Consider the following 14,489-nt stretch of genomic DNA (forward strand, 5'->3'; position numbering starts at 1 on the left):
TACTATGATAAAAACTACATTAAATATTGTACGCATAAATTTATTAGGAATTTAAAAAATTTACAAATAAAAAAAATCTGAAGAAAGTAGTTAACCTTTAAAAACTCATTAATTTTATTATTTATTTTGTTAACTCTCAACTCCACTCGTCTAAACAAGTTGGTCATCAAAATAAACAAGCTTTTTGGTCAACTTGTAAAATAGGTGGATGTTTTTCTTTCTCAAGGTTATTACTCTACCTGAACGACTTAATTGCATTATCTTGTTAAATTTAAGAGTTTTTTATATATTTTTAAACAAAAAGTACTCTTTTGAAATATGTAACAGCAAGAGTCACTTTTCTGAATGTTAAAATATACCTATAGATATTTCTTTCCTCTGAATTTTTATTTCATTACTCTGTTTTGAAAAGTTGATATTTTTAACTTGTTAATTCTTTTGTTATAGGGCTTAGTAAAAGTAACTTCAATTATGGGCAATAAATCTTCTCTTATGTTGCAACCCGAGGAGATAGCGGAGATACACCATGAAACTGGGTGTAAGTATTATGTAACTTCGCCAAATATCTAAATTAAGTTTTTTGTTTGAAGTTATTGCCCTATAGTTTCTTGTATGAAACATTTTTAATTTCTAAACCTTCATGTTCTTTCATGTAGTCTTAAAATGATACTTCATAGTAATTAATCTCCTCAAATTTAACAAACCTATAATGTGCCTATAATGCTTAATAAACATAAATGCAAATGATCAACAATTGTTCCACTTTATTTATGAATACTAATTAATATTTTTGCAAATAATTGAGTGAATAACAACATAATTCTAAATTAAATAACTTTGCATTATTTTATTTTATAACCAGCATTGAACAGCTGACCCAATTTTGGGTTTACGACTTAATGTTCAACTCCATAGCCTTGTAATTTTGAACCAACTCAAAAGACAAGGTATCTCCTTGATTAGTATCCCGAGAGGTATGATTTGTTATGGGAACATGGAGGACTTTGTACCTTGACAGATTTAACGTGCTTCAATCACCATTTACTGCACGAGGAATCTTCGGCCGGTGGGGATGGAACCCACGACCTCTTGGTAATGGGCACAGTACCCTACCAACCAGGCTATATGAGCCTTATTTAAATATATTGAACTCTTTTTTTTGGGGGGGGTACTAGTAAAGTACTTCTTTCAAATTAAAATACAATTTTAGGTTTTAAAGCGTCCTAAAATATTAAGCCTATTCACACATCTTTTCATAGATATGACATAAAACATAAGCTGAAGGATGCTCTGGAAATTTTCAAATTTCTGTTCCAGTTTTAGAAACTTGTTAGTGTTTATGCTGTGTCTCATTGATATTAAAATTGTTGCATATTTTTATTTTAAAGATCAATGACTTGATCTAGTATGCTTGATAATATTACTTAATTCTAAAAACTTTTGTGATTCAATTTTATACAGTTCATAGAGACAATATCTATAAATTGTGAAATAGTGGTAATCTGGTTTGACTATTTAAGTTGAATTTAAATGTTATGCGTGGTTATTTAAGGTTTTTCTATAATTCTCCAAGAAATTAATATCTAAATATTTTAATTTTATATTTCCCTATAGTTTTTTTTTTCTTTCTTTTTTATAGTTTCTCCTAGCCAAATTGAAAGACTCTATAGCAGATTTACAAGTTTAGACAAGACAGATAATGGCACATTGAGGTAAGTAAAATATCAATAATATTAACATAATAAATAATAAATTTATTAAAAAACATCTAAGTAAAGTAGGGAATTTTCACCTTGCTTTTTTATTTATGTTATATTCTCCATAGTGTTACAGGCAATTTTTTCCCGACTCTTTTAACACTCAATATCTTCTTGGAGCCTATGTGTGATGAACTGAAATATGTTTTAGAAGTTTTTTAATAATTTACTAAAAGCATTTCTCTAACATTCCTTTTTTTTTATTTTTTAAAAAGTGCTTAAAAAATAAATTATTTAAAAAATGTGTTAATTTTTGTATGTATGCAAAGTCCAGCAAGATTTTAAGTTTTTCTTGTGACATCTGGAACATCATTATTGCTCATTGTGTTTTGGTAACACTTAAACTGCCAGTTTGTGAATCGAAGTTTAGTTCGCCTATCGCCTTCAAAAAAAGATTTTTGTGTTTTAACCTAGTTAGTTTTTATTTAGTGTTACAGGTATCAATATAGCTAACAAATTATGTTACAATGGTTTTATTGATATTCCTGGTCTTTTTGGTTTGCTTGTTCAGAAAGCGCTACAGTAGGGAACCGATTATCCGAAACGATTGGGACCATCGCTATTCCGGATAACTGATTTTTTTCAGTTTTCTGAATCACTACAAGAAGCCGTTTTTTTTTATTGTTAAACCCAACTAAAAAAAAAATATTTGGAAATAATCTTAAAAAGAAGAAAAAACAATGGAGTAATACTCTAATTATTTCCAAAATGATGGTAGGGTAAACATCTTTCAAAAAAGAATGAAAAATCCTGAAATCTTATGAGGAAAAACAAATTTTTTTTTAAAAAATGGCGGGAAAATTTATCGAATTTCGTTCCGGTTTTTTGGTTTTCTGATTTCTGGATCTTGGGTTCTGTACTGTATTTCAACTAAACTGAATCATTTCTTTTTTTTTTCTTTTTTTTCAAGTTTCTTTCAGTTGAAAAAAATTACCAATAGCAGACATATCATTGTCAAAACCAGTATGTTTTTATTTCAAAACTCTGAAATTGTGTATCTAATGAAAAGGAAATAGTTTAAAAAATTAAAATACTTTATTTTCCTCACAACAAATTATTGCTGAATCAGTTTTAGAATCTGATTAAATACAAAAAAAGAAAAAGAATAAAAAACTTCATTGAAATGCTATTTGAAATAAAAATAAATGTTGTAAACTATATTGTATAACTGAAAATGTCAAAGTAGCAAACTGTAATGGATTGTTTGTCTAAATGTGAATCTATCTAATAAATGTTTCTTGATAAATAGTTTGATTTTGACTTGATGACTATAAATAAGCATCTAAATAAACTGTTAAATATTAGCTTATAAAATTCACCAAGTTTTATTTATTGGTAAATTACGACAAACATTTTTGAATGTGTTGAGTAAAGTATTTTTTTTTAAAAAAATGCAAAAATGATTATAAGCAAATTTCTGAAAACAATTTAGGTTCATGATAAAATTTTAGCATATAAAATGCATAAAGCTTTATTTATTATGTTGCAATATACAATTTTAAGTGTTATTAGTTACAAATTTAGCAAAAATTTTACGTTGTAAAAAATTTTTACCAAAGCAGGGCTGATTGTGCTCCGGAAAAAATCTGGTTTTCCGGAATTTTCACTAACAGTGATCCGGAAGTTTCCGGAGATCGAAGGTCCAGATGTTTAAAAAAAATCATTGATCACGGAAGTTTCCGGAAATCAAATTTTCAAGGGTGGAACTTAAAAACACAGTTTATTTTATTTGTTTGTAAGGGTGAGCCAGAAAGATACTTTATAAGCTTATATTCATGATTAATATTCATTTTTTATCAATAAATAGTTGTTATAATCATAAACTCAAGAAAGAAGGACATATTTGTAAATTTTAATTACTTCTCCTGGTCATCATAGGTATGTGTAAAATTTTAAATATATTTTAAGTAAACTGATAAACATTGAGAAAAAGGAAAAAAACCTTGTTTAAATTTTTTTCTAATTTTTCCATTTAAACAGTTTTTTTTTTTAACTCAAGAAATTTTCCGGAATTTTGACTTGGGCTCACAATCACCCCTGCCAAAGTGATAATAACCAAATTTGCGAAATCAGTTCGTACTAAAACCTTCTAAGTTAATTTATTTTCTGTGTATTTCTTTAAAAAAAAGTGTAATAATAATCATAGTAGTGATATAGCTCATAAAATACTTCATTTTTCAATGCCTTTAGAAATTAATAAAATTCATATTTCAGCAATAAATTCATAATTGCACATTGAAACACCTCTTTGTTAAATCAGTTAAAACTCACTTATACTAAATCATTCAATCAGTATATGCTAGCAGTCAAAAGTTTACTTATATTTTCGTCTTTAATAAGGGTATCTTTTTCAGTCGAGAAGATTTTCTACGAATACCTGAATTGGCTATAAATCCATTGGGAGATCGCATTGTGCATGCCTTTTTCAATGAGGCATATGATGACAGGATTAATTTCCGTCAGTTTATGAGAGTTCTTTCCCGATTCCGTCCTGTGAAGAAAAACAAAGAAAACAAGCTGAATAGCCGTGAAGAAAAACTACGTTGTAAGTTATTTTTTGCATTCTGTTTTGTTTTTTTCTTCCCCTTTTCTACCTATTTGTTTTTTGTTTTTTTTTTTATTCTTTTTTTTTTGCACTGATAATTGGAACAATTATAAAGTTAAAAGTTTAAAAATTATTTTAAACCTTTTTTTTTTCATTGTAATCGTTTATATTTATTTAAGCTAATTAAGATTGTTTTATAAATTTTTAAACCCTTTTTTGGCACAGCATGCTCTTTATTTTCACCCTTGCTCTATTAAACCCTACAATCAATTCAATTCAATGATGCCAATTGGTTCAATTTATTATAAATTATTATTAGTAGTGTGATCCTAGCTAGATCTCGAAGATTTAAATAAAGAAAAGCTTAGTACAAAATATTTTTATTAATAACAAATAGCACACGGACAAACATAAATTTGAATAATTACGAGAAGGAGAAAAAGAAGGTCCATTCTGTCCAAAGTCTGAGCATCTACTACCTGTTCAGATGGCGCTGTATTTGCTTGGCGATGTGGTTGCTACAGTAGTATATTAGTTTAGTGACCCAGTGTAATTGCCCAGATTTTTTTCAGATTGAGCCCACTAAAATAAATTAAAAAACATTTTTATATCCATAAACTGGTTTTTCAAATTTTATCTAAACTAAAAATAAACCCCCATCAGTTGGATTTTCTCTTAAAAATCCAGGTTTTGGCAAACCCTGACCAGCGTTCAATTGTTTAAAAAGAGTCCTATGTCTAAGCAAGCCATAGGTTAAAGAACTTTTCTTTTTACTGGAAAGAAGTCTAATTTCTTTAATGATATCACAATTATTTTAATTTTATCATTATTTTATTTCGTTTTTTCTTTCACTATTTTAATTTCTAAAGAAGAAAATGTTATCTTATTAGCAATATTTTTTCATGAATATTATTGAGTTACAAATTTATTTGTTTCAAAAAAAAAATTTTTATCTGTTTGTAGAAAAAGTTTTTTGAAAAATATATACTTTCATTGCAGTTGCTTTCAAGATGTATGATCTTGATGATGACAATAAAATTTCTAGAGATGAATTGTTAGCTGTATTGCACATGATGGTTGGAGCTAATATTTCTGAAGAACAAGTAAGTACTTTATAGTCTTGGTATATCATTGTTCATGAAGCAGTCTGACTTTCTAATAAACAATTAAGAAGATGATATTTTATTGCCATTTACCTTATTTTGTTACAGAATCTCGGTAATATGATTACTACCCCAAATCATCCCGCCAAAGCTTAATTTTTTCCAAAACAAGCATTTTTGCAAAAAATTGCTTCAACGGTATTCTAAGTGCCTTAAACACACTTTAAAAAGTTTTTAATTTTAAACATGGTTTCAAGGACAAGGTATATCTTTACTTATATATTGAATGTAGATTTTAAAAGTTTATGATAAAATTTTTGTAATGTTCTGATATAAATAAAATTTAATGATTGACAGAAAAAAGCCTTGAAAATTCAATAAAAGGACCTTTTATTGAGCTATAAGTTTGTAGTGGGAATCTTGCTAAAAATGTCAATCAATTCATTCTGGCTATCCCAAAAAAATTATTAACTTTGCTTCTTAATACGCAATTTTGTCCTATAATTTTGCTTTGTAGTGCATAACTTAATTTTTTTATAATTTCAATTACTGATTTAATAATTTAGTTCCATTGTAATTTTTTAAAATTAATTGTTTTAAAAGTGCAAGGATAAACAAAATAAATGCTTGATTTTAGATGACTTTAATAACATTAATATGGTGCCATTGCTCTTTCCATTCTGATTTGAATAACCTTTAAGAATTTATAAACAAAAAAAAGTCTTGAAAATTCAATCAAAGGTCCTTTTATTAAGCTAAAAGTTTGGAGTGGGAGCATTGCTAAAAATGTAAATCAATTAATTCTGGCTATACCTAAAAAAGTGTTAATTTTTCTCCTTAATACATAATTTTGCTCCTTAATATATAATTTTGCTCCTTAATACATAATTTGCTCTTTAGTGCATAACTTAATTTTTTTTTCATTTCAATTATCGTTTTAAATTATTTAGTTTCATATTAATTTTTTTTAAATTAATTGTTTTTAAAGTGTAATGATAAACAAAATAAATACTTGATTTTAGATGACTTAAGAGAAACAAAAAAATTATTAATTAAAAATTATGGTTCTATTGTCCTCACATGTCATCTATCTTTATCCTTCAGTTTACCTGATATGGAGAGTAAAATATAATTAACTATTAAATCTTCATTTATGATTATACAGGGCTTAGTTACATATATGGCAGTACTTTTACTTTCATTACTTGTACCGCCGGTACAAGTAGAAAGTACGTACTTTTACTTGTACTTCGTTACTTTTTAAATTTAGTACTTTTATTTGTACTTTCGTTACTTTTTTAGAGAAAAAGTACAAGTATTTGTAACGGAAATATCGAATGAAATCGTTACTTTTTTCTAAAACTCGGTAAGCTTTCTAAGAAAAAAATTAAATTAAAAAAACTGCTTATGTTTTTTTAATTTATAAAATTAATGAGCAATATATATGCATTCATAGCTAACTTCGTGTTTAAATACCTTCTGTTTCAACTTATACTGCACATTCAATTATTTTTTACTAGCTCAAAGCTATCTGAAACCCCGTGTTTGCTTTGTTTATGTTTGTGCTTTTAAAACGCGTTTCTAAAGAGTAAAAGAATTTTAAATCAATGGTAATTTAAATAAATGAAAATAATAAACTAAAATTTAAAATCAATAGATAAAATTTCTTTTTCGTCAAATCCATAAAAAGTTTGATATTAAAATTATATTTAATTTTAAAATTATATTATACGATTATATTATAATATTTTTCCGAATTTAAAAATAAATTGATATCCATAACTTTCAAAACTAAAAATAATTAAATAAATAACAACAATTTTGCAAAAACATTAAAGAACATAAAAATATTATTCAATAAAATTTTAGGTTACTTTGAATTTTCGATTTTCTAGAAATGTACTTTTAAATCTTTACTTTTTTTGTTTAGTACTTGTACTTGTACTTTTTACTCGTTACTTTTTAAAATGAGAACTTTTTACTCTTTACTTTTTTTAAAAATACTTGTACTTTTACTCGTTACTTTTTAAAAGTAACGTTGCCATATAAGCTTAATTAGCAAACGTCCCTAACAATATTTTTTATGTATTTTAAAAGAAAAAGCATCTGCAGTTTAATTTGTATCAGTACCTAATGCTAAACCTTTTAGAAAAATCCATTTTACAAACATTTCCCCCTTGCTAACTAATTGAAATTTCTGAATTGTTCTTAACATATGAGGCTAAAATTCTCTTGTCAAAATTTCATAACTTCACACACTCTTCCTTTATTGAGGTATTTGTAACTGTTTAACTGCTGTTTGCAAGTTCTGTTAACTGATAGGATTTCTATAACCTTTGACAGTTTTTTTCTTTTTAATTTTACTTAATGCAAAAAAGTATGTTTCTTTTTTCATACAGAGCTTTACACATGGTGCGTAGCATTTTTAAAAAGTGCTTAAAGGTGCTTATTTTCAATTTTTATTTTTTAAAAGCCCTTAACAGTTTTTCCTTGGGAATTATTTTGCATTTTGTTAATGTGTATAGTTCTTAAAACTATTTTATGGGTGCTTAAAAAGTGCTTTTTTTTTGTTGAAAGTTTTGGCTATGCACCTTGTTTACGGCTACATAGATTCTTCACTCCCCAAGTGTGAATAATTTAAAATAATCTTTTATATCTTTTTTTATGTTTTTTTTAAAATTTATCATTGAGATATTTTTATCAGTTAAATAATGTTGTTGATTTAAAATTATTAAGTTTCAATTAGAGTTTTTTATTGATTTTTTTGCAAGGTGCGTAACTTTTTTAAAAAGTGCATAAAGGTGCTTATTTTCGTTTTTTAAAAGCCCTTAAAAATGCTTTTTTCGTTGGGTGTTTTTGAAAAGTGCTTAATTTTCCCTCTTTCAAAATTGAAAATTTTCTTTTACTATGTTGATTTTCGCTTCAAATTATGCAAAAAGACACAGTTCACATTGTTCTATTCAACGTTTTCACAATTAATTCAACCCCAATCTATTTCGGCGTATTGTCAGTCCGTAGCGTATGAAAACGCCATTCGTTTTACACAATTCAAAATTTCATGATTTTTGACAATTGTCAAAAACAATGCCAAAAAGTTTTTTTTTTTTTTTTTGGACATGACGGTTAGAACAAGAAAAAACCGTCAATTGTCAAAAACTTTCCAACCCTGCCTAATTAATGATATTTTTTTAAAGTGCTTAAAAAATATTTTTTGAGTGCTTGAAAAGTGCTTAAAAGTTGCTTATTTTTGGTTGAATAATTTGGCTACGCAACTTGTTATAGATTAGCCAACATTTTTGATTTGTCGTCGTTTGTTTTATTTGTCTTGTTTATTTTATTTGCCTTGTTTATTTATTGCTGTCTTTTATTTGTTTCTATCAGTTGGCGAACATTGCTGACAGAACCATATTGGAAGCAGACAGTGATGGAGATCATATGATCTCATTTGAAGAGTTTTGTGCAACTTTGGAGAGAACAGACGTGGAAGAGAAAATGAGCATCAGATTTCTTCATTGATCTGAATCTTTGTTTTTCTACATTGAAATCATTTATTTTATATACACAGATGTAATCAAATTATGTATGGCTTAAAAAATCAGTATTTGTATAACACATTCCTATGCATAAATATATGTATATGAGATCTATAAAATTTGTCATCCTGTATATACAGAGTCTTCAAAATGCAAGTTAAAAGAGCTTTATTGAGTGAAAATGCTATGTTTCAAATAATGTCAATTTTCTTTATGGATACTTTTACTTTAATGTCACATTATTATGCAGATATAATTTTAACTTTTTTTTTTTTTTTGCTATTAATCTCTTGTTATGTGAATATATGAAATTAATGAGGAGTTTGCATTAATTGTTCTGTTTTTGTTCTATGGCAAGGAATTACAAAAAAATAAATAAAAATCATTATGGATTATTTTTTGATCGATACTTGTTTTCTTTAAAAGTGTTAATTTCTATAAGATGTTTCTTGTTTTTCTTTCAAATATTTCAAACAATATAAATTTTCTTTAAGAATGCTCTTACTTTTAAATCATTTTATTCTACAGATGTGTATTTAAATTAAGTTTATTTTGTTTTTAATCTCTTTTTTAGATGAAGATATAAAAATCAATACTTATTTCCTTTAAAAAGTGTTGATTTCTCTAAGATATTTCTTGTTTCTTTTAATCCTTTTTTAGATGAAGATATAAAAATTTATACTTATTTCCTTAAAAAGTGTCGATTTCTTTTTTCCTCGTCTTTATTTTACTTTTAATTCCTTTTTAGATGAAGATATAAACATTGATACTTATTTTCTTTAAAAAGTGTTGATTTCTTAAAGATATTTCTTGTTTCTTTTAATCCCTTTTTAGATGAAGATAGAAAAATCGATGCTTATTTACTTTAAAAGTGTTGATTTCTTTTAGATCTTGTTTTCCTTTAAATGTTTCAAGCACTATCAATTTTCTTTAAGAATGTTCTTTTAAATCATTTTATTCTATAATTTTGTAGAATTAAATTAAGTTTATTTTGCTTTCAATTCCGTTTTAGAATAAGAAATAAAACTAATGTTTGTTTAAATGGTTTTGCTTTTTATTTTTGTTGTGTCGGCTAGTAACTGCAATTCTGAATTTCTGTCTGATCAATACTTGTCTTCTTTAATAGTATTAAGTTGCATTCTTTGAAAGAAATGTGTAAAAACTTAATCAGTATGCAATGCTGTCGCAAAATTAACAAAAGTTACGAAAAGCGGGGCTAAGTGTTTACTTTTGTATAGAAAGTGTTAAAAAAAAAGGGTATTTATTATTCTATCACTGTAACAACTTTTAAATCCGGATTGTCAAAATTGTTCATTTTTCTTTCTACGTATGTTTTATTTAAAAATGTTAAATTGCTTTGTCTTTTTTTTTTCTATCAGACATATAGTGATTTAGAAGCTTAATTTGTTTTCGATTATTTGCCGAGTGCAGTTTTACAACTAAAATGTGTATAAATAGTCGCTTGATATTTGTATTTCATCGTCAAAAAGTTGCCTAAAAAAGCTTAATTGTGATGGATGTTAGATTCATAAAGTTATAATGTAAAAAGCTATTTGTTTATATTTTTATAGAGGCATTAAATGTGTTGTTACTATTGATAGAAATGGAAAGCTGTAATTGTAATTTCCATAGGGTGAAAATAACTTGCTAACTATTTTTTATCCTTTACTGATTGTAATGCTTTTAAATGCCTTCCTAAATGACTTCAATTACCTTTTGATCTTTACCAAGGCTTAGAAGTGATTGAAAAAGGTCTTCAACTAGAACTTTATAAAATGTGCCTGTAAAATGTTTTTTTTTTTTTTTCCAATTCTTTCTTTTTGTGTTAATATTGATTGGTTCATTTTACAAATTTTAATAGTATTATGAGGCAGAGCAGAAATTTTGAGCTTGCTATTAGTTGCAAGAAATAGTTTTAAATTGTGGCAATTATTGTACGTGACACGACATGTCAGTTGTATTTCTTAGACCATACAATGCTACTAGTACCTTTACTCTTAAAATATTTTAACACCTTATAAGTAATTATAAGGAGTTAAAATAAGCTAGAAAAAAATCATTTAGATTATTTAATATTATTTAACACACATGTTGTAAAATGTACCTGTATCACTTAGCAAATAGTAGATTTTTTTTTTGTTATGGTTGTTTTAATTAATAGTTTTCTCGTAGTTTGCTTTTGTAAGCAATATATTGAACTGTTTTATAATACACTAATTAAAGTTATTAATGCGGGGTGCGTAGCGTTTTTAAAAAAGTGCTTAAAGGTGCTTATTTTTTATTTAAGTAAAAGCCCTTAAAGGTGCTTTTTTTTATTCAGGGTTTGTAAAAAGAGCTTAATTTTCTATCTTTTAAAAAGAGATTTTTTCTTTGCCGTATCGATTGTCATTCTAAATTACAAAAAATGCATGATTTTCACAATTTTTTCTGCAATATTTATCAGAAAATAGTTATTTTATCATGATTATCTAAAGTCTTTGAAAATATTTTTGAATTTTATCAATTTTACGTTTTTAAATTAAGAACTTTAATCGATAGAAAAAAATAATTTTTATCACTGCATATATCCTAATTATGTTTTTTTTTTTTTTTTGAGAGTGATTCAAAATATTGTTGAAGTGCTTAAAATGTGCTTATTTTTTGTTGAAAAATCTAGCTACGCATCTTGTACTTGTTTAAATTAAATAAAATGAATAAATAAAAAAAATTGCAATAGTTTATAGATAGAAATAACTTTTATAAAAGTATACTGTTGAAAAATGCAATAAAAAAAATCGTGTTTTCTTAAGTTCTGTTTCTATGAAAAGTATTAAAAAAATTTATAGCAAATGAAAGAACTCTGAAATCTTTGTACGCGACTAATATGCTTTCCTCAATTAATGTAATTTCTTATTTTTTTATACAATTTATTGTAAGTGAAGAAAAAAAAACTAACTGAAAATGCCTTTAAATTAATTTGAAAGTAAAAATTTAAATTAACCTGAATGAGCTGTATCCATGTATCAATTTATAATTGCATCTTTAATATGTTATCTTTTTAAAACTTAGTTCTGATGGTTTCTGTTTTTATAATTTAATTTATCTTTATATTATAAGTATATGCTAAATTGCATTAAATTTTGTTGAGAAATTTTTAAAATATCAAATGCTTTTTTAAATGATATTATAGAAACAATGTACTATTACTACATGTAATTGCTTTTCTTTAAAAGAATGTTTAAATGTTGCGCTATGTTTTGATTTAAATGTTTGATGTATAGAAGTGCCGTCAAATTTAATTTGGCTAAATATATAAATGCAGACATTAACATTGTCAAAGGAAGTTGTACTGGGCAATTATTTTTATAATACCTATGAATGTTTAATATTTGCTGAAATTTAATCAGTGTAGAAATTATATTGTGCTTTTAGTTGTAAATTTTGTTTAATATTGGTACCTGTGCATATTATTTACTTAGTCAAGTTTTTATAAAAATTCTATTGATATGTTACTTATGAAATAAAATCATCTAATGCTTTTACTTCACTAAAGAGTTTTTATTTTCTTAGCCTTAGTCTGTATAACATTTACTGGGTTTACATTTAAAAAAGAAAAAAAAAATTTAATTTTTTTACACTGTTATTTTGCCAATTATTATTTTGTTGTTTTAAGATTACTTTTAGTGCTTACAAAGCACAATTTTTTTATGGCCCTGTCGATGCTTGATTGAAACTTTTTTTTATTCGAGTTATGCATTGTTTTCTAATTTATTATACTCCAACACAAAGTTATATATTTTATGGTATGGTTATGGTTTAGTACTTTATGGTACTGGTATATTTTATGGACTTCCTCTCTAATTTTAGGGTAAAAATCTGTCTGTCAAAATTTTTTTGTTGTCGTATCAAATGTGCAAATGTGTCGTATCAAATTTCGTATCAAATGTGCAAATTCCAGTGAATTTTTCCATAAATTTTCAAAAAAGAGCAAAAAATGTGGATTTTTTTTTTTTTCTTAAACTGGCGTTTTCGGAAAAATCTGGCTGAAATGTTTTCTTCTTTAGACCACTTTTTCTTCTTAGACCACTTTTTATGTTGCTAACCCTCAATTATTAATTTCATTAGACTTCCAGTAACTCAAATTCAATCTTAACATGGTTGAAAAGATTTCTACTTTCTCTTAATAAAAAAAAAAAAAAAAAAAATTTGACGGATTCGAAATGAATTTTTTTAAGTTGTAATGATCAAAATCGGATTCAGGTATTTTAAACTGCATTGCTTAAGGAGGAACAACCGCAATAAAATTTTCAAAAGACTTGCGATTTTTGATAATTTATCCTTTTAAGATTATTGTACACAAAATATTGAACTGATTTTCGTAAAAATGTAAAAGTAACAGCAATTGATTAATAGATGTGCTCACTCATACATGGATTATTGATAACAAAATTTTAAATGCAATTTACTCGAAATGGCGTTTCTCTTGCAGTAAATCCAACTAACACAATTTTCAACCAATTAGCTTCATGTTTTGACACTATGTTCGCAATAAATATTGTTCTCTCTGCGGATAAAATTTTTTTAATGGGGTTGACTGATTTTGAGTAATCCACGGAATTGAAACATGTTTTAGGTCATTTTTTTTTTTAGAATTTTTTTGTAAAAAATTACTTTTTTAAAAATCGTGTAAGTGTGACGAAAACTACGTTTAAGTTATAAATAATTTAAAAGATAAGATAAAAACATTTTACTATGCATATATTTATTTTTAAGTTGTAATAATAATATAGATAAAAAGTTATGTATAAATTTTGAAAATTTTGTATTTGCAACATGATAAAATGAAGGTTCACGAATGTTCAGTGCACAAAATAAAAAATTAACCACAGAGTGTAACTTTTGATCTAATGATTGGATCTTTACGTTTTAGGACTAGATGGTTCAAGGAGATGACCTCAAATATGCTAATTAATTCGCGCATACAATATTTTAAGTTGCGTCATCAGACACATAAACGTACTTTCTCTGAATAAACATACTTTTTTTTCCAGATTTATGACCCCCAAAATATATTTTATAACCGTCGTTGAACAGCCGACCAAATTTTATGGGTTTACGACTACTAACGTTCAACTCTGTAGCCTTGTAATTTTGAACCAATCCAGGAGACGAAAAATCCTAGATCAATACCCCCAGAGGTATTGATTTGTTATGGGTACATGGAGGATTTTGCGACTTGGCAGATTTAATGCGCATCAGTCACCATATGCTACATGAGGAGTCTTCGGCTGGCTGGGATCGTACCCACGAACTCTTGGACATGGGCTCAGTGCCCCCAAAATATATTTTATTTTTATATTTTATAACCATTGCTGAATAACCAAGAGAATTTTATGGGTTTATGACTACTAATGTTTAACTCCGTTGCCTTATAATTTTGAATCCAATCCAGAATACAAAGGAGCTCCTGCGGATGCGGAATTTGCATCGATTTGCATTCGAACCCGGTTCACCTCATTGGAAGGTGAATGCTCTATCCCCTAAGCTCGAAATTTATTTTACATCCGTCGTT

General features: G+C 26.4%; 1 protein-coding gene across 4 annotated transcripts; it reads left to right on the top strand.

Annotated features, from left to right (window-relative positions):
* The first annotated feature begins 89 nt into the window (after nucleotides 1-89).
* On the top strand, nucleotides 90-12,469 carry elm (calcineurin like EF-hand protein 1 elm). 4 transcript variants are annotated; one of them, XM_016064765.4, is made up of 6 exons: nucleotides 90-226; nucleotides 448-538; nucleotides 1,640-1,712; nucleotides 4,112-4,302; nucleotides 5,302-5,405; nucleotides 8,787-12,469. In XM_016064765.4, exons 1-6 carry the CDS (start codon nucleotides 209-211, stop codon nucleotides 8,919-8,921), a joined length of 612 nt encoding a protein of 203 aa, XP_015920251.1. In that variant the 5' UTR covers nucleotides 90-208; the 3' UTR covers nucleotides 8,922-12,469. The 4 variants fall into 4 exon arrangements, with proteins under 4 accessions (XP_015920251.1, XP_015920252.1, XP_015920253.1 ...); XM_016064766.4 differs by having other exon boundaries at nucleotides 109-204; XM_016064767.4 differs by having other exon boundaries at nucleotides 196-347.
* Nucleotides 12,470-14,489: the final 2,020 nt, after the last annotated feature.

Source organism: Parasteatoda tepidariorum, chromosome 5 (assembly GCF_982258835.1).
Source record: "Parasteatoda tepidariorum strain Cologne lab strain chromosome 5, Ptep-v5.0, whole genome shotgun sequence".
Lineage (NCBI taxonomy): Eukaryota > Metazoa > Arthropoda > Arachnida > Araneae > Theridiidae > Parasteatoda > Parasteatoda tepidariorum.

Bases quoted from the DNA above. Each gene is read 5' to 3' on its own strand.
- elm (XM_016064765.4), top strand. The intron at 4,303-5,301 runs GTAAGTTATTTT...CTTTCATTGCAG, and splicing joins CCGTGAAGAAAAACTACGTT to TTGCTTTCAAGATGTATGAT. The intron at 5,406-8,786 runs GTAAGTACTTTA...TGTTTCTATCAG, and splicing joins CTAATATTTCTGAAGAACAA to TTGGCGAACATTGCTGACAG.